This window comes from Sycon ciliatum, chromosome 11 (genome assembly GCF_964019385.1).
Source record: "Sycon ciliatum chromosome 11, ocSycCili1.1, whole genome shotgun sequence".
Lineage (NCBI taxonomy): Eukaryota > Metazoa > Porifera > Calcarea > Leucosolenida > Sycettidae > Sycon > Sycon ciliatum.
In genome coordinates, this window is record NC_088653.1 from 18,619,110 (window position 1) to 18,638,598 (window position 19,489).

Genomic DNA, 19,489 nt, shown 5'->3' on the forward strand with positions numbered 1-19,489 from the left:
ACTCCCTGGGCGTACTCCACGACGCCCTGCACCTCGTTGATCCTCATCCGCTGCTAGGCTAAGGTGTCTGCTGTGCAGTGCTGTGGTCTGTACAAGAGACTAGTAAAATACCGGTACTTTACGACTCCCTGGGCGTACTCCATGACGCCCTGCACCTCGTTGATACTCTCCCCGGCTGCTAGCGCTAAGGCGTCTGCTGTGGAATGCTGGACGTGTCCGTACCTGGGAGTAGTAAAATGCCAGCATTTTACGCCTCCCTGGGTGTACTCCGCTACGCCCTGCACCTCGCTGATACTATCTCCGGCTGTACCTGGGAGTGGTAAACTGCCGGTATTTTACGACTCCCTGGGCGTACTCCGCGACGCCCTGCACCTCGCTGATACTCTCTCCGGCTGCTAGCGCTAACACGCCTGCCGTGCAATGCTGGACGTGACTGTGCCAGGGAGTAGTAAAATACCGGTATTTTACTACTCCCTGGTTTGGAGTCAGACTGAGTTTTTTTACAAACTTCCCTACTGCAATCACCTTGCAGGGATAATGGTGAATAGAGGAGTGTTATGGTGGTGATCAGGGGCATAGGAAGCGGTGCGGCCGGTGTGACCAAAGCCGTACCAATAATTTCATCCAGTGATTTTTGAAGCAATGGAATATGGGCTAGCTGAGCTCAATTTCCCTAGCTATTTTCCCAGGGGAGGTCCCCGGGAGCCTTCACCCATTCGTGGCCGCACCAATATCGAATACTTTCCGACGCTCCTGGGTGGGGCTGCTTACACTTAGTCGATCTGAGGTCTCGACCGCACGATGTGTGCCCAGTGCACCAAGTGCCGGACAAGAAAAGAAGAGAAGAGAGAAAATAACTCGGCACCAGTGACACTGATTTGCTCTGCTTCCTCTCCCACCCAGCACGCCCATTTCTGCGTGTACTTTCGGCCTTGAACATCACCAACCAGGTCGGCGAAAATGCCACATTTTCGTTCACGTGGAATTACCCACCCTATCCAGCGCCCAGCATTAAATGGATGCACAATGGTAACCCGATTAATACAAGTGCGCACAAGGTTCGATTGCTCAATAGTGGCAAGTTGCTGAAATTGATGAACTTGATGCCCTCAGACATGGGGCTATACACAGTGTTTGTGAACAACTCGGAAGGATCAAAGAGTGTTTCGTTTACCCTGAATATACCCGGTAAGAGGGCAGCAGGCTGATTCTTTTGCTCGTCGTCGTCTGTCTGTCTGTCTGTCTGGCCATATGTCTGTCTGTCTGTCCACATGTCTGTCTGTCTGTCCATATGTATGTATATATATATATGTCATTTTGTGTGTTCGCCTGTGTGTCTGCCTGTGTGAGTGTGTCTGTCTGTCTGTCTGCCTGTCTGTCTGTCTGTCTGTCAGTCAGTCAGTCTGTCTTTCTGTCTGTCTGTCTGTCTGTCTGTCTGTCTGTCTGTCTGTCTTGTCTGTCCATATAACCAAATGTCTGTCTGTCCACATGTCTGTCTGTCTGTCCATCTGTCTCTCTCTTTCTTGCTCGCTCTCTGTCAGTCTGCCTATCTGTCTCTCTCTTTCTTGCTCGCTCTCTGTCAGTCTGTCTATCTGCCTGAGTCATAAAACTTCAACTGAACATAGCCCAGTCACACAACAGGAGCGAGGCTTGACTCTGACGGGCATTTGGTATATTTGACATTTCGACGGGAACTGTCTTCTTCAGAAAGAGAACTACTGAGATCAGGCTATAGAGAGGCGAAGCAGCCTGCGGCACAATTTGTGGGTTGCCGATTGTGAACTCGTACCACAATAGCAATTTATAGAAAAGAAAAGGACCAAGCCTACTACAAGTTATGCTATGGCTCTACATCCCAGTCAATTCTTGCACACTAGCAATTGCAGTTGCAGCAATTGCACTGCAGTGATATAATCTTCCTGGCCTCCTCCAGAACCGATTCAGCAAAATGTTGGCTGCTTTTACTGAAGGTAATTCATACCTTTATTTAAAAAAAAATTTAAATAAGAAACCTTGCGTATCCGGACACCGAAGTTACCGGCACTTTGGCCTACCGGGCACCCTTTGGGCGAGTTTCAGTGGTAATATTACTACTCTTTCAGTGGTAATATTACTACTCTTTTTTTCACTTTTTGCAGAAATAGTGACTTTATACGCCATATCTATGGCCTTTCCCCATCAACATGTATGTGATTCGGAGTTATGGACATTTCAAAGTTACGGATAGTGCCCGGTCCTGGAACACCAAAATTAAAGGGGAAGTTAAGGAAAAAATTAAAATTTCACAAGTTGTAGTCTTCGGGGTGCTGAGTCCAATGGTCGTGATCCGAGGAAGCTGAGATGCTCCCTTCCTACTTGAATCTCAATCAAACTCGCGCACTTCCACCGAAACTGGGTGACTGCGCCCTACTAGATGGGGATTTGTATGCAAAATGTCACTAAAAGCGCCGTTTCGTTCTTATAAAAGCACGGATGACCGTGATTGGCCCATAATGTTGTAGTCTTTTGGACGCTGAGTCGATTGGTTTTGGTCCGAAAAGGCTGCGATGCAGCGTTCCTCCTATATTCCCAATCGAACATGGTTGAACAAGCGGTCACGTGCTCCTGCGTAAGCCTTCGCTTTCTTGTTATTGGGCAACTTGCCCGTTAGAATCTGCGAAGTATGTATGTATGTATATTTTTATTTGAATTCGCAAGTACACACGGGCTACAAGCCCAATTACATGGAAGCGAATGCCATAATGAGGCCAATTAAGAAAAAAAAAGGTGGAGGAAGGAGGAGGACGGTAGCAAAGCAACAGGGAGGACAAGTCAGGACCAAAATCAACAATTGCACAAATGTGAGAGCACCTGAGACCGAGGGTACCTGTGGAGCGATAAAATGCCAAGCAAACAGAAGAAAGGAAATCGCAAGCCAATACACGCTAAACTGCCCTTGAGTTAGAATGAAGGGGAAAACCGGAGCTCAAGAAAATTATAACGTACAAAGTCATAATAAGAAGTCAACTGGATGAGAAGTAGCACAAGCAAACATTTCCTGACAACGAGAGTAAAATAAACAACAACAACAACAAGTCACCTGGTCACCGTGCCTGCAGGGTACAACTTACTAGCCTGTTTGACCTTTTTTGGGTGCAGTCCTGTCACTCGAGTTGAACTCGAGTTGAACCTTGGTGTGAAAGTTGTCGCTGCTGGCGTGGTGACCAGGTGATTTGGGCACCCAGGAGCACGTGACCGCTTGTTCAACCATGTTCGATTGGGAATAAAGGAGGAATGCTGCATCGCAGCCTTTTCGGACCAAAACCAGTCGACTCAGCGTCCAAAAGACTACAACATATGGGCCAATCGTGGTCATCCGTGCTTTTATAAGAACGAAATGGCGCTTTTAGTGACATTTTGCATACAAATCCCCATCTAGTAGGGCGCAGTCACCCAGTTTCGGTGGAAGTGCGCGAGTTCGATTGGGATTCAAGTAGGAAGGGAGCGTCTCGGCTTCCTCGGACCAAGACCATTCGACTCAGCACCCGGAAGACTACAACTTGTGAAATTTTAATTTTTGCCTTCACTTCCCCTTTAATGAGGTGTGAGTGTAGGTGCAGGTGTATAGATGCCACAACGACATTTTCTTTACTACCACTCTATCTAGAAGAAAAACAAAGCGAAGGGAGATGAGGACATAGGCAACGAAACAGTTCCAACGCGTAGCCAGGGATGGTAGGGATTCCTCCGGCGCTGCCCGGGCTCTCATTTATCTTTGCTTTCTTGCTTGCTAGCTTGTATTGCTGAGGGAACATTATGCTGGTTTGTATCCGTGGGTCCCCGTGGTGCATGGGCCACACGTACGCATACAGCGGATATGTGTGAATAATAATAATAATAATAATAATAATAATAATAATAATAATAATAATAATAATAATAATAATAATAATAATAATAATAATAATAATAATAATAATAATAATAATAATAATAATAATAATACCTCCGACAAGCGAAACTTGGCGCGTTTTTTTATTTTTTTATTTGTGTTGGTACCACAAGTTACTTCACAAGGCAGTGAGGTACGCGACCTACTTGTACCCTCCATGCAACCGGGTGCAGGAAGCCAAGCGATGAGCTGGTGAGTGGCACATGGCTCGACTAGTCAGAAGCAGGCCAGTCTATCGTGTACCAGCACAACAGGGCACGCGCGCGCCGCGCGTCTATTCTGCCAAGGAGAATCGTCGTGATTTCGCGTTTCAAAGCAAAACTAAGGAGTTCTCTCTCTCTCTTCACTTGATCACTCAGCCAACACAGAGTCCATACGTCCATGCCAAATAATCCTAGCGTATTTCAATAGCCTTCAGAGCGATGCGTCTCTGGTGGCTAAGGAAAAGCGCCAGGAATTGCTGCCTGAAATTTTGGACAGTTGGCGAGAACACCCGGCAAACATGTTGCAGTCCATGCGCGTGTGGAGGTGTTGCACAGTTCTTACCACGTCAACCTAGATAGCGGCGGCGGAAACGACCCTCGACACCGTGGCTCAAGCACAGAAGCGACATCGAGATTTCCAGAGCGATCACAACAGAGATACTTGATCACAACAGAGATACTTGCTGCAACTGAATCCGCTCTAGTCGCTCTTTCGTCTCAAAACAGGGACAATTCCTCTCCAGAAGAAACTGCGATATCTGAATCAGGGGAGAGTGATTCAGCCTAACTGATGTCTCTAATGTCCTTGTTGAGCAATACAAAGTTGTATTTTGGTGAGTCAATCATTAGACTTGATTGTAAAGTGTGAGATATTTCGTGTAATTTGAAGTAAAAAACGCGCCAAGTTTCGCTTGTCGGAGGTAGTAATAACAAGATCTATAAGAAAGAGCAGATCCGAAAGGAACTAGTAGTTATCCTCTGATAGAGAGGTTAAGATGCACGTTATTTCCCACGTGACGCGCAATTTCCCGTCAAATTTGGCGTAAAACTCCAAAATTTGACGTGAGCTGCAGGTCACTCGCAGTGTTTTTCGCCGCGCGCGCCAAATAACGGGTGCTGAAATTTCGCGTCACGTCAGAAATAACGTGCATCTTAAACTCGCTGCTGTCACCGCAACCAAAAGCATCATCAGCTACTGTATAAGCAGAAATATTCGTCTGGAATTTAATTTCGTCTTTTTCGTCCAAGGAGCTTTTGGACTAAACTAAATGTAGGACTAATGTCGATTTGTCCAGCTTTTCTATACACTCTTATGATCCATGGACGAAATTTTCAACCGGACGAACTCCTTTTCTTTGGAGTTGGACGAAATTATTGACCAACGAAATTGTCTGCCTCTACTGTACTTGACAATCAGCACATGCGATAATAGAATATTGCACAACACTGACCAGCGGTACTGCCGTTCTACAACTAATTTCCTAGGGCCTGATTGGAATCTTTTCAATTTCCAAACTTGCTGTTTCCTTGTTCAAGTAATACGGTACGAGTGACACTCTGAGGCTAATCCGTTTCCCGTGTTTTGCCATTCCTCCCCAGGGCCACCCGTTGTGGATACGTTCTCAGACTTGAACACCACCGGACTGCTCGGTGAAAATGCCACCTTCCACGTCACCCTGAAAAACATACCTTATCCGTCGGCAACTATTGAATGGACGCACAATGGATCTCCAGTCAACACCAGCTTAGACAGGACGCAATTGTCAACCGATGGCTTGTTGTTGAGACTGACGAATCTGGCTCCCTCGGACAGTGGAGTTTACACCATCTTGGTACAGAATAGAGATGGATATGAAAATGTTACATTCGCCATGGATATTCAGGGTACGTGCTAATATTGCTTATTGCTGTCCAACTGTATGTCTGTCTGTCTGTGTGTGTGTCTGTCCGTATGTCCGTCCATCTGTCCGTCCGTCCGTCCATTCGTCTGTCTGTGTCATAAAACAATGCATAGCCGAGCCATACAACAAGAGCAAGACGAATGGACACTTTGTCGTTCTGAAGAAGACATGAGTTTACCATCGTATAATTTCGTCTCTCTCTCTGTCTTCTGTCCTGTCTCTTTGTTTGTTCTCCGCAGATCCTCCAGTTCTGGACACGTTTTCAGCCCTGAACAGCACAAAACTGATCCGCGAAAACATACTGTTTTACGTTAACCTGAAGCGCACCCCTATTCCGGCGCCTACTATCGTATGGCAGCACAATGGATCTCCCATCAACGCAACAGCAAGCAGGGCAGGATTTTCTAACGATAGTTTGTCGTTGAACTTGACAAATCTAGCAGTGTCCGACAGTGGATTGTACACAGTCTTGATTAGCAACACCGTCGGATCAGAGAAACTGATGTTCTTCCTGGATGTTCAAGGTATGTTCTGAAAAATTCCACTCCTTGTCATGTCTGCCTGCCTGTATGAATGTCTGCCCAGTAACCCGCCCGCCTGCCTGCCAGCCCGCCCGCCTACCTGGCTATTGACCTGTTGCACCTGCTGCTTCCGCAAGATGAGGCCACTGTTGCTATTACATGATCTTTCCTTTTAAAACGTTCTGGAATACATTATTCGTCCCCATGGATGTGATATGAGTGCGCATTTAGTTATTTTCTTTCTCTTTTCCTTCCCTTTTCAAAGAACAAGCCTGCACAATTTCAAAATTTGTTTAATGGTATTGGAAACATTAGGGCATGTTCGATTGGTAAGGATCGGGATCGGGATCCAGATCTCAGATCCGTCGGATCCTTCAGATTCAACTGAACACTTTATTTTGGACCTTGACTGCTGCCATGTTGACGAAGTAATAAAACGGCGCTCACAAGTCATCCAAAGGGTGAAAGCTGCACTCATCGCGAGTGCGCGTCATACAAAAAGTCAACAAGCTCTATCTCGATCCACGTGTGCGTACCACAATGTGTACAAAAATGATTTTTCCCGCCATATACGCACAAAGGTCACATTTGGATCCAAATCCGAAGGATCCGGATCCGGATTCGACCAATCGAAAGGGTGCAAATCCAGTGGATCCGGCAGATCGGGATCCCGATCCTACCAATCGAACATGCCCTTTTTAATTATGCTCATGCCAAAACAATTCGTCCCCTGAGGGCTAACTTTAAGCTTGTTGTTCCCTCACCACGTGTGTTTAAGTAAAGAAGGTACTAGTGACACCAGCTGCATATTCTGTTTCTCTTGTGTTTTATTCCCCCCCCCCCCCCCCCCCCCCAGTACCTCCGGTTGTGGACACGGTCTCACCCAGCAACAGCCTTAAACAGTTTGGTAACGGCGTCAGGTTTTTCGTCACCCTGAAACGCACACCCCGTCCACTGCCGACTATTCAATGGTCACATAACGGATCTCCAATTAATGTCACTGCGGACAGGGTGGGTTTGTCCAGTGATGGCTTGACGCTAAGATTGTCCAACTTGATGCCCTCGGACAAGGGAGTGTACACAATGTTGGTGTGGAATAGCGCTGGCTTGGAAGTGGTGCCGTTCAACTTAGCTATTCAAGGTATTTGCTGGTATAAGTACTTGACTGTCGCTGTCTGTGCGTCTCCCTGTCTGTCTCTCCGCCGGTCTGTTCACCTGTCTCTCGGTCTCTCCATCTGTCTCTCCGTCTGTCTCTCTCTCTCCGTCTCTCCGTCTGTCTCTCTCTCTCTCTCTCCGTCTGTCTCTCTGCCTGTCTCTTCATCTACCTGTCTGCCCACTTGTTTATCCTTCTGTGTACTGTAGTACAGGTGAAATCCTGATAATTCGAACCTCGAAATGCCAGGAAAAACTTCTAATTATCCGGACATTCTAATTATCCAAACATGAACCCACAACTCAATATGTACGCGGTCCTGGAAAAACTTCTAATTAAGCGGTATGTTCGAATTGAGCCGTAATTATTCGAATTATCAGGATTCCACCTGTATAGAACAACTAATTTTCACTGTCATCATTATGGGTGCCAGACCTCTAACTAATAGCCCACTGCCTCCAAAGTCCAAATACCACTTTTTGGATCCAAGGGGCGGTCGTATGTTGCAGTTCACTAAAAGAAAATTTTTCCAGAGTTTATGGATGACTCGTACGGCGGTAGAAACACTCCCGGCAAATGCGGCAGATAGACATGCCCGTCTGCCCGCAAGCGCTCTCTAAGCTGCAAACATATGCTCTGACACAGAGCCCTCCTTCTCACAACCACCACCAACATCAGTTCAGTAAGAGTTTATAACCCTTTAATACCGTGACACACACAACAGAGGCGAAAGGCTGTGTTTAATAGCTGTAACTTTAAGTTTCACGCATTGGAGCGATCATCAGACAGCAGCATTCACTATCGAATTCTCTACGAGCAGGCCTAGATATTTGATTTTTTGTATTGTATTGTATTTTATTATTTTACTTGGGAATTCCCAACAGACCCTAAGGTCTTCTTACAGGGTGCCCAAGATGAATGAAATTGTTAAGCTCCTGGCGAAATGAATTGGGGATATGATTTGTGCGAAGGGATTCGGGAAGCGCTTTTTTTTATGCTAGTGTGGAAGTTAGTGCATATGTGCGAAGTGAAGACGTGGCATTGGGACAGTGGTATTAAGTTGCTTGTGAGGGTTAACGGATATAGGTGGGAATCGGCCTAGAATAGAACAGACCCTTTAATATAGAACATGCAAAAATCATATGTTTATGTTTTATTTTTGTTTTCTCTCCAGTTCCTCCAATTGTAGAGACATTCTCAAACCCGAACAGTACAAAGCTCATCACCGAACACATCTCATTTCACGTTAACCTGCAATACGTACCCAATCCTTTGCCGACCATCACATGGCTGCACAACGGATCACCGATCAACACAGGCATGAGCGGAACGGAATTGTCAAGTGATGACTTGTCGTTGAACTTGACAGATCTAGCAGTGGCAGACAGTGGATTGTATACGGCCATGATTGAGAACACCATAGGATCAGAGGAAGTGATGTTTTTCCTGGATGTTCAGGGTAGGATTTTAAATTACTATCCGGGCCTTCTTTGCCCCTGTGTATGAAGACCTGTTATGTATACTTGTCTGCCTGCCTATCTATCCACCTGCCCGCCCGCCTGCCCGCCCACCCGCCTGCCTGCCTGCCTGCCTATCTGCCCACCTGCCCGCTCGCCTGCCCGCCCACCCGCCTGCATGCATGCCTGCCTGCCTGCTTGCCTGCTGCCTGCCTGCCTGCCTGCCTATCTGCCCACCTGCCCGCCTGCCTGCCCGCCCGACCGCCTGCCAGCCAGCCAGCCAGCTTGCCTGCCTGCCTGCCTGCCTATCTGCCCACCTGCCCGCCCGCCCGCATGCCTGCCTGCCTGCCTGACTGCCTGTCTGCCTGCCTGTCTGACTGCTTTTCAGTTTGTTTTCGTCTACTGTTGGTTTGTAGCTCTGGGTGTGTATGTGTTACGGTTTTTTTTACCTTTTAAACTACGAGAACAAGGCTCTCTTGCAATTTCTTGCTAGCTACTTGTCTTATCAAAAAGAAAGTGGCCGTGTACTTTTATTCTAAAGGTAGCAAGGGACTAACAAGACGCATGCTAAAACCTCTGGATTGCAATTACAAACTTCTTGTCACCCCATCATCTATTTTAAAAGCAAAGTGTCAGTTTTTGGATACACTTTCTTCCTTTGTGTTTTATTTCGTACCCAGTGCCCCCGGTGGTGGAGAGGTTCTCAAAATTGAACCGAGTTCGGCGGCTTGGTAGACGCACCAGGTTTTTCGTCACCCTGCGACACGCACCCCTTCCACTGGCGACCATTGAATGGTCGCACAACGGATCTCCGCTCAATGCCAGCGCAGACAGGGTGCAGCTATCCAATGATGGCCTGGAGCTGAGTCTGACCAACTTGATGCCATCAGACCAGGGAGGTTACACAATCTTGGTGAAGAACAACGTGGGATCTGATAGCGTGAGATTTTCCTTGAATCTGCTGAGTACGTGCTGATTACTAGTACTTTGCTTTCTCTCTGTCGTGCATCTTGCTCTGTGCCTCGGCCTGTCCGGCTGGCTGCTCGTCTGCCCATCTGCCTGTCTGCCCGTCTGTATGTCTGCCTGTGTGTTTGTGTGTGTGTGTGTGTGTGTGTGTGTGTCTGTGTCTGACTTTCTGTCTGTCTGTCTGTCTGTCTGGCACTCTATCGTTGCACGTAAGTCAAAGTACAGCCGGCTTTCCTACTGTTTCATTCTGTTACACATGTGCACGCACGCACACAAACACACACACACACACACACACACACACACACGCACACACATACACACATATAATGCTATTCTATCACACAGCATGAAAGCAGCCTAGGAGCCCTAATACTAGGCTTGGTTGTCAATGTGACTTGTCGGCTCCTGAGTACGATTTCAAGCTCTTTGTGGCCCTAGTTTTTGTTCTAGTGAAATCTGAGTGTCTATTCTGTCAAACTTGTGTTTCTCCTCCCCAGCTCCCCCAGCTGTGGATACATTCTCGGCCTTAAACACCACGAGGCAGTATGGTGGGAACGCAACATTTTACTTCACCATGAAACACAGACCCTATCCGGCGCCAACCGTTGAATGGTTTCACGACGGATCTCGAATCGATGCAAACGCAGACAGGGTGCAATTGTCCAATGGCGGTTCGTCGTTGACATTGATCAACCTGACGCTCTCAGACAAGGGAGCTTACACCTTCACGGTGAGAAATGACCAAGGATCTGACAGTGCAATGTTCAACATGGATATTGCAGGTATGTCCAGTTTATGTTTAGTGAAGGGTTTTCCATGTTATGAAGTGGTTGCAGTGGAGCTTGCTCACCCTAGAGAATGTTGGCATTAATTTTGTTTAGGGTTTAAACGGTGACAACTGTTGCATGACCGGGTATCCTCATTAATGTTGTCAGTACACCACACGTCTTTCTAGTGAGCACTCACCACCTCACACTGTGACGTGTGACCATGTTGTGACAGTGCTGCATACAGTAGAGTGGTGATTACCCACACCCCTCGGGGGGGGGGGAGCTGCATCCAGGGGGGTTCGGATAAGGAGAAAGCTCGGATAGGGGAGCAGTCACACATGCATCCATCTGAGACATGCACATTCCCTCCGACATGCTTCCCATCATTTCTCTTTAACTCCGGCAGTTCCACAGGAACTAGACACACCCAAGCTCCTTAAAAAAAACTCAACGATGATATAATTATCACTCCAACCTGTTGCAAAACATAGTGTGCACCACTTGAATTGTGCTTCAGGTGGGGAAAATAGGCAAAATCTCATTTTCGTACCTTCAATTCAATGGAAAATGGCATGTTGAATAATTGATCATTCGGATAGTTGACGTTCGGACAATCGGCATTCTTCTGTACGGATTGGTGGGAACACGGAGCGAATTCCCCATGGCCATTTTGCATCACAACCTGTAGCTAAATTCTATTCTCCCTTGTGCCCGTTTTTGTACTGAATAATGCGTGGGAGTTGAAACGGGAAAAGCGCATGTTATCTCTTTGGATGTCCGCGAGTCACAAAAGATTTTCTTCACTTTTGTTTGCAAATTGTCCAGTGCCGCCATGTCCAAGTCTGCAGAGACGTGCTGCTGATGGAGTCAGCTGTGTCCAGTGCTCCTGTGACAAAAATGCTACAAAGAGCTGCGATGATAGCGATAGTTGCACCTGCCTGGACAACTATTCCGGACGCACGTGCCAAGACTGTGCCGCGGCTTACTACCGAACGGAAGAGCAGTGCGTTCCGTGTTCGTGCACTTCACATGGTTCCCATGACAACTTGTGTGACCAGGTTACTGGACAGTGCAGCTGCATACCCGGCTTCCACGGAACAAAATGCACAGAATGCCCGGACGGCTTCTTCATCCCGGACCCCAGCATGGAAAACACGGCATGTGTAGCCTTTGACTCTAACAAAACGTGTCAAGGTGAGACTTTGAATAATTTTATATTGGTATTGAGGGAATCTCCACAGGCCTTACCCTAAATCAAGGGAATCTCCGCCTGATGGTTGTATACTTCTGGCGAGAGTGTCATGTGAATCGAATGTAAATAATATTGTGACTGGGCTGGCGAATAGAGCTTAGAAAGGTGACCTGGTCTACTTGCAGACATAGTGCAGTCAAGCTTTAAGCTGTATTGGGAGTAGCTGTTGATTTTGACTGAGTTTTAGCTGCTTATCAAGTAGCTGTAGACTATCGTACACAGTCAGACCTCGCTTATCCGGTCCTCTCTTATCCGGATCTCTCGCTCAGTATCCGGAAGAAAATCGTTGGTTACCAATTTACAGCATATGCTATGCACACATACAGTATGTGTGTTCGATTATCCGGTTCCCTCGCCTATCCGGATATTTGTTGTGGAAAACGGATGTGTGCGGTTAAGCCAGGTCTGACTGTACTTTGTCTGGGGAGGGGGGGGGGCAGGAGAGCTATGGCATGCGTATCACATGACGATCATACAGGACAGCCATGTTGGCTCCGGCTCCACTCAACCCTAATATCTTAGTTAGGATGAGAGGCTTGTCGCCTATCAAGGGGGTCATCGCTTTGAAGGATGTACATGCAATATGGGCCATGTCAGAAGCGGATCCCGACATCTCTACAGGAGGTTCCAGTTTAGCCAAAAACTGAACAGCAGGTACATGTGCATGTACATGACTATGGTTTTCAGCAGTACATTTGAGAAATTTAGGAGGTCACGGAACCCCGGAATCCCCCCCCCCCCCCCCCCCCCACAGGATCTGCCTCTGCATCTTGCTTACAACTCTCCACTCAACTCCTGCATCTATGGGTCACATGATGTCGGTGGCCATGTTGGTCCCACTGTCCACATGACATGATCACTTTCTACACCGACATGACCAGGGTCACATGACCAGAGTCACATGACCAGGGTCACATGACCAGGGTCACATGACCAGGGTCACATGACCATGGTCACATGATGTCGGTAGCCATGTCGGTTCCACTGTCCACAAGACATGATCACTTTCTGCAATAAAATTTAGTCACATGACCAAGATATCAACACCACTCTATACAAGCAAGATGGAACAGAATTTGTACTGCAACTCATCATGCGATCATCAGGCACACAAAACCCCACTGTATATATCTGGTTTCCACTTGGTGTACTCTGCAGCATGCTATTGTTCAGTGGCCGGCTCAGTCAGCAGTGTGTGTGCTAATGGAGCAGGAATATGTCAGTGCAGACCAGGTTACACTGGAGATAAGTGTGATTCGTGTACCAGTCCCGGACAGTTCTATGCTACTAATGCTGGTTGTACAGGTATGGTATTCACAACATGCAAGTTTTTTATTTTATTTATTTTTATGAATACCACAGAACCATCAGATGCTGCGTAGCGGTGGCGGTGGCATATTGTATGGAAGTGCATATTGTTGCAGTGCTTCTCTCTGTCTCCGCAGGCTGGGTGGATGTGCAGTGTTTCTCTCTGTCTCAGCAGGCTGGGTGGATGTGCAGTGTGTCTCTGTCTCAGCAGGCTGGGTGGATGTGCACTGACATGCGTCTACATACATTTCAATTACTGGTGACATGTTCTGACAGTGAACTGACCAATGTGTGCCGATATGCTGACCAGGCGGGTAGCCCGCATGGGGCACGGGGAGGGAGGGGGGAGGGTTCTGCACCCCGAAATATTTTGACCTAAGTTCAGCATGCATATCCACATACTGACCATGAATGACATGCACCAGTCACCCTGCACATATGCGGCTATGCACCCCCTAAAAGGGGGACCGGCTAAGCCCCTGCTGACAGGGGTTTGTTTGCCTATGCTGATCATTGTTCACAGCAGAGGTACGTACTATCCCGCGAAACAACACGGGATTATTATTCCCAAAACGATGTGGCCCGGATTTGGAAGTTCTATGGGATGCGCGGTCCGTGAAGCTCGCAATCGCAATTAGTGCCTTGATCTGCTCACCCAAAGCGTGGCACAGACCAGCAATGCCATTTTGCGAGCGTGTAGAAATCAACCATGCCGCGGGGGCGATAGGCAAAAGAAGAGTATTGTGTTGTGTTGTGTTGATTGTCCCAGCGCTGAGCGATGAGCTCTTCACCGGCAACAAGTCATCCCTGGTTCAAGGCAGTGTTTTGAATCTGTCCTATGAGTTTGTCTACGGCTCACAGTTCACCCATCATGGACAAGTCTCAGTAAGTATTACCCATTCAGGGGGGCACTGCACAGTCCCTATGCACGTTGTACAGATGTACGAAGTTCTGTACTAGACGCGTGCGCCGGTGCCCTTCAAGGGGGGGGTTCCGGGGCGTCCCCGGGAAATTTTTCAAAAAATGAAGCAAAATCCTGCATTTGAGCGAAAAAAAAAGAAAAAAAAAGGGGGGGTTCCGGTCACCCAGGAACCCATACGGGGCACGCGCCTGTGTGCAAGGCCATAGGTGTGTACATACGCGGTTGGGTGTTCATTGTGTGCTATATTCAAGGGCCTCATCCACATTAAACGTTGGGTTCTCCAATACCCGTAGTCTCAAATTGGAGGGAGGAAGTCCATCGATAAACTGGTCCCTCAAAACCTCCCCTTGATTATCTGGAGTCATAGTTGTGTAAGCTCGCACCACTAACCGTCTTAATTCATCACAATAACTGGCTAGTGCTTCCCCGGTGGTCTGGCGGTGTCAAGCCTTAAATTGGGCTTTAAGCTGACGTCCATTTCCTATGGGGGAAAATTGGCGACCCATCTCTTCAAGTAGCCGCAGCCAGTTCCTCCTATGTCCTAAGGGAAGGGTGGTATAAAAACGTTGCTCGTGCTGCCTCAGTCCACCTATTTAAGTTGGCAGATTCCTCAAAATACAAGTTATATTCCTCCCAATCTCCTTCACCGTCAAATCCTCTGGCATGATGAGTGGCCGATTGGGTTGGGCATCCCCTCCATACCCGCCGAAGTAGGCGGCAGGGCGCCCTGGGAGCCTCGGAATCGGAGCAGGTTGAGCCGCGACATCTGGGAGAGGACCTGGAGGAGCGAGAGCAGCAGGGACAGGTGCAAGAGCCGCAGCAGGAAGCTCAGAAGGAGCAGCAGCAGCAGCAGCAGGAGCAGCCACAGCAGGAGCCGGAAGAGAGGAGCCGGAGCTCTTCTGGCGACGGGACCACCGGCAACAGCAGGTTGCGGGGCAGCCGCCGTGGCAGCCAATTGAGCACGGGTTCCTCTCTGTGCCATTCTAGAAAGCAAAGGGAACAAAGAAAAATAGAGAAAGAAGAAAAACCGGACGGAGAGCCAAAACCAAGGAACAGAAAACACTACCACTCGATGGAAACGAAACTGGCAACTGAACACGATCGCCAGCTCGTCCAGCCGTTTTACCAAACCCGATACATTACCGTACGAACAGACATCACAACAATCCCATATCCAATACCGGGTACGATGCAATCGATTGCACCCGGCAGTAACCTCAGGATCATTGCAGCGCATGCGGCGGTGGGTACTCCCATAACAGGAATGCCACAACCATTCCACGTGTCGTACTTTCCGTCCTACTAGCTCATCATAGGAATTCCATTTCCAACCAAAATAATCAAGAAGCAAAAACGAAAACAAGTCACCAATGGTCAATGCACAAACAACAACCAGCCACGCGGTCATGTTTACTCACCGGCCTGGCTGAGGTTCGAGACGGTCATTCCTGATCTTCGAACCTCAGCCAGTTTCCCTCGGTCCGACGGAAGTACTCTTCTAATGTCATTTCTGTCGTTGACCAGTCTTGTAGGTCTTCTAAGCCAGAGTCGACGGCCGAGGTGTCGACGGACGGAGGGGTGACCACCATTCGTTTGTCGGTTTGCTGTTGTTGTTGCCTCTGCTGATTCCTTTTCTGGCGGAGTTTTAGTACCCACTCCCAGTTGCGTCGCTGGCGGGACGGCGAGGTATGTTTTCACCTTGGTCCGAGCGGCGGTGTCCCGAACCGCCCGAGACCGTGGTGGCGACTTGACCACGTTTCGTCGCTTCTTGAAATGTTGGAACTTATTGAGGGCCCGTCTGCTATCACTGTTGCGATGCGGGGCGGCAGCGTTCCTTGCCGCCTGTTGTCTTGCGGGGTAACCCGACGTGAGTTGCACCGTCAGGGTGTGGAGAGACCTTACAGTACTGATGACAACACACAAACACAGCACACAATAGTATACAATAGTATCGGATCATGTTCACTGCGCCAATTGTCGTATCCGGTCGGCCCGGGGTCAGACCCCAGGGCTGCGGTCAGACACGAACTAACTTACTAAACTCACCCATTACAAGGCCGGGCAGTGATGGCCGTAACTGTAATTACATTACTAGACGTTCCGGCACCACATCTACTCGCGATTCAGACATATTTCGACACGCACACTCACACCAGCGTTCAGGTTTACTCACATCTTCCAAGAAGGTTACTTAGTTCAAGAGACGATATGATCGGAGAGCACAAGGCAAGAGAGATGAAAGCCGAGGCTTCCACCTGAAGGCGGAAGGCAAGAGAGAGAGAGAGAGAGAGAGAGAGAGAGAGAGAGAGAGAGAGAGAGAGAGAGAGAGAGAGAGAGAGAGAGAGAGAGAGCGAGAGCGAGAGCGAGAGCGAGAGCGAGAGCGAGAGCGAGAGCGAGAGCGAGAGCGAGAGCGAGAGCGAGAGCGAGAGCGAGAGCGAGAGCGAGAGCGAGAGCGAGAGCGAGAGAGAGCGAGAGTGTGTGTGTGTGTGTGTGTGTGAGAGAGAGAGAGAGACAGAGAGAGACAGAGAGAGCCAGAAAGGAGATTGCCATAATATCTAACTACGGGCAGGAGGCTGATCCCCCCGTACGAGCTATAGGACAAAATAATGAACCATGGTACACCCGCATGCCGCAATGTACCAAAAATTAGCAATAATGTGTATAAACTGTATCACAAAGAGCGGGATCGGGAGCCAGCTAAAAGGAAATACCAGGGTGTACCAAATAAGGAAGGCACCGGGCTTTGCGTGAAGTAACATAGTAAGTTACACGGCTGTCAAGAAGCGGCAACTTAGAAAGATGGCGTCGGTTCGAGATGGCATGGTAACCGCGCACGTGCCGTGGTCCGTGACTTGCTCATATCATGTATGCACGCAAATGCAAGTCACAAACTCACAAAGATCGTCTTTGCATTTGGAGAAAATATCTTCGACTCTCTTTGGAGGTTGGCGAGGTTTGCCTAATCTTTACTGGATTGCGATGCCGGTATGTCCTCTCAATAATTAGAACAAAGGGAGCTGATGATCGCTTCATTGCTGAGCAGAAGTAACAATCAACTCTCTTCATGTCCTCAGTGCCAAAGGCAGACGACTGCAATTCCACAACGCTCATTTCACGATGATGGAAACAATAATCGTGTACTAGTACACACTTGGACCATTTGGTCATCCCTGTTCTAGCCGCTAGTCCGTCCAGCAAGCAGATATTGACTATTACGATAAGGACACCTGCGTGAACGAGGGCTCGCCCAGCAAATTCAATTCAAGACGTGACTCCAGTCAAGAATTAGGGTCTTCACTCGAGAACTTCACAAATACAGGTCAAGGCACCCCACAAAACTGATAGATGGCACGAACGAAAGACAAATAGGCTAGACAAAGTGTCCCAAGTGATTGAAAACAGCAGATCTACCAAATAAGACAGCTACATGTGCCTAAACAACGATTCCCATACAGTAGAGAGTAGTATCAGGCAGAATGAAAGCCTTGGAAGTGCACAAATACGGCCACGGCCGCCACAAAAATTGGACGACCGTCACAAAAAAATTCTCATTGCTCTACCTCCTTGAAGGGTGAAAGTTACCAGTTATCCTATAGCGATGTCAGTTTATGCCTGTTGGAACCCCCCACATCCCGCACGAAATGCCTTTCAAATAATTCCAGGATGCAATTGCAGCTCCAGACAGGAGGAAGAAGAACACCGTGAAAAATAACGGCAACGATGTCCAAACTCTCGGGAAACGGCTGAAGTCTTCCTGAAGATGTTAACATTGAATAGCCATCGATTGCCAGCGTGGTTTGGTGACTTTAGAACTGTTTTGAGACTTAGAACGAAGCGATATCTCAAATTTGATGGAAATGTTACCAGGCTGTCAAATGCGTGGGCGAGCAGACCAGCTGACTGGTTATGCATGAACATGCATGAGCATGCATTGATTTTTCATGGTTCACGTGCAGAAAACTAAGTTGCCGCGATCCAAGTGCAGCTAACAGCCGTGGTTATGAATCCGTTTATGGGAGATAGATAAATAATTAGACACATAAATAAGGCAATCTTGTCACGTGGAGACTTAAAAGGCCACGTGTCAATACTAGACAAAAGCATGAATACGACACATGCGCATTTGACCCATTTAGCCTCATAATTCATGGCAAATATCACTTTTCCAGCTTCTTCACTTAGGGATTGAACTAACGACTAGCTAGATCTCCTCCAGAAAAAGTGTTCGTATGAAATGCCTTCAGGGCCCATTTCATAGTGGAAATAGCAGCAAACACAATAGGGTCCTGCACATTCAACACCCAACCGGGTCTACGGGATTGTACAAGATTATACGAGATTCTACGGGATTTCGTGCATCTGTACAACGTGCATAAGGCATATTGGTCAAGTTTTGGCTCGGCGTATATTGCTGCACTGCTGTGGATTTAGGGGGGGGGGGGAGGGGGTAGGGACCGGCGGATTCTGCTCGAAAACTTGGCAGACTCTGCTCGAAAAGCAGTGAAATTGGCAGAACCATACAAACCTTATGGCGGGCAATTCCTGGAATTCTGCTCCAATTTTTTATCCACATACCAAGCATGCATGAAACTTACCAGAAAAGTACTGAATTCTGCCAATTTTTCTGTCGGCAGAATCCCCCGGACCCTAAGGGGGGGGGGGGTATCCAAGGCGATGACGCCTGTGGGAAATTCCCTAGTAATTTGTTTTAATAAGAGCAAAAATAAAGATAAATCCGGGAGAGCAGCAGAGAGAGTGCGTGGGGAGTAGTGGAGAATGTACTCCTCCATATTTGCACACGAAGCACAGAAGCCATTATTATAGTTTCGACAAGGCCTTTCGTACCATTGTTACGAATGCAATGGTGATTAACAAAAGGTAGCAAGCATGTCCTTATAACCGGCACTTGTAGTACCATGGTCCCCACTGTTGTCTGATACTGATAATATTCATTGTTTCACTGTGTAGTTGGTGCCACTAGCGCTATCTTTTAAAGTGCCATTTCGGTCAATGCTCTGACCGCCAAAGTGCCGGTTATAAGGACATGCTTGCTACCTTGTCAATCATCATTGTATTTGACTTGAAAAGGTAATGGTACGAAAGGCCTAGTCGAAACTATATCGCTTGGCTTGGCTTGGATTGGTTTATTTAATGTCGAAGAACAAACAGGCAGTGTTGTCTTATTGCATGAGATCGACTTCTGTGCTTCGTGTGCTGAATTGCAGTCCTCCAACCAAGAATATATCCGGCTCAGAAGGAGAGCTCTGTGCTAGAACTTTGCAGCTTAGAAAGTGTGGTGTCTTCAACTTCATTCTCCCAAG

General features: G+C 47.9%; 1 protein-coding gene across 1 annotated transcript in view; it reads left to right on the top strand.

Moving 5' to 3' along the window:
* The window catches only part of LOC135827159 (hemicentin-1-like), a 51,330-nt gene that overhangs the window by 20,023 nt on the left and 11,818 nt on the right, over positions 1-19,489 (top strand). The window contains exons 6-15 of the mRNA XM_065339686.1: positions 904-1,188; positions 5,515-5,799; positions 6,056-6,340; positions 7,194-7,478; positions 8,665-8,949; positions 9,628-9,912; positions 10,414-10,698; positions 11,512-11,880; positions 13,097-13,243; positions 14,016-14,131. Of these exons, the coding sequence (XP_065195758.1) occupies positions 904-1,188; positions 5,515-5,799; positions 6,056-6,340; positions 7,194-7,478; positions 8,665-8,949; positions 9,628-9,912; positions 10,414-10,698; positions 11,512-11,880; positions 13,097-13,243; positions 14,016-14,131 (2,627 nt within the window). The remainder of the gene's footprint in view (positions 1-903; positions 1,189-5,514; positions 5,800-6,055; positions 6,341-7,193; positions 7,479-8,664; positions 8,950-9,627; positions 9,913-10,413; positions 10,699-11,511; positions 11,881-13,096; positions 13,244-14,015; positions 14,132-19,489) is intronic.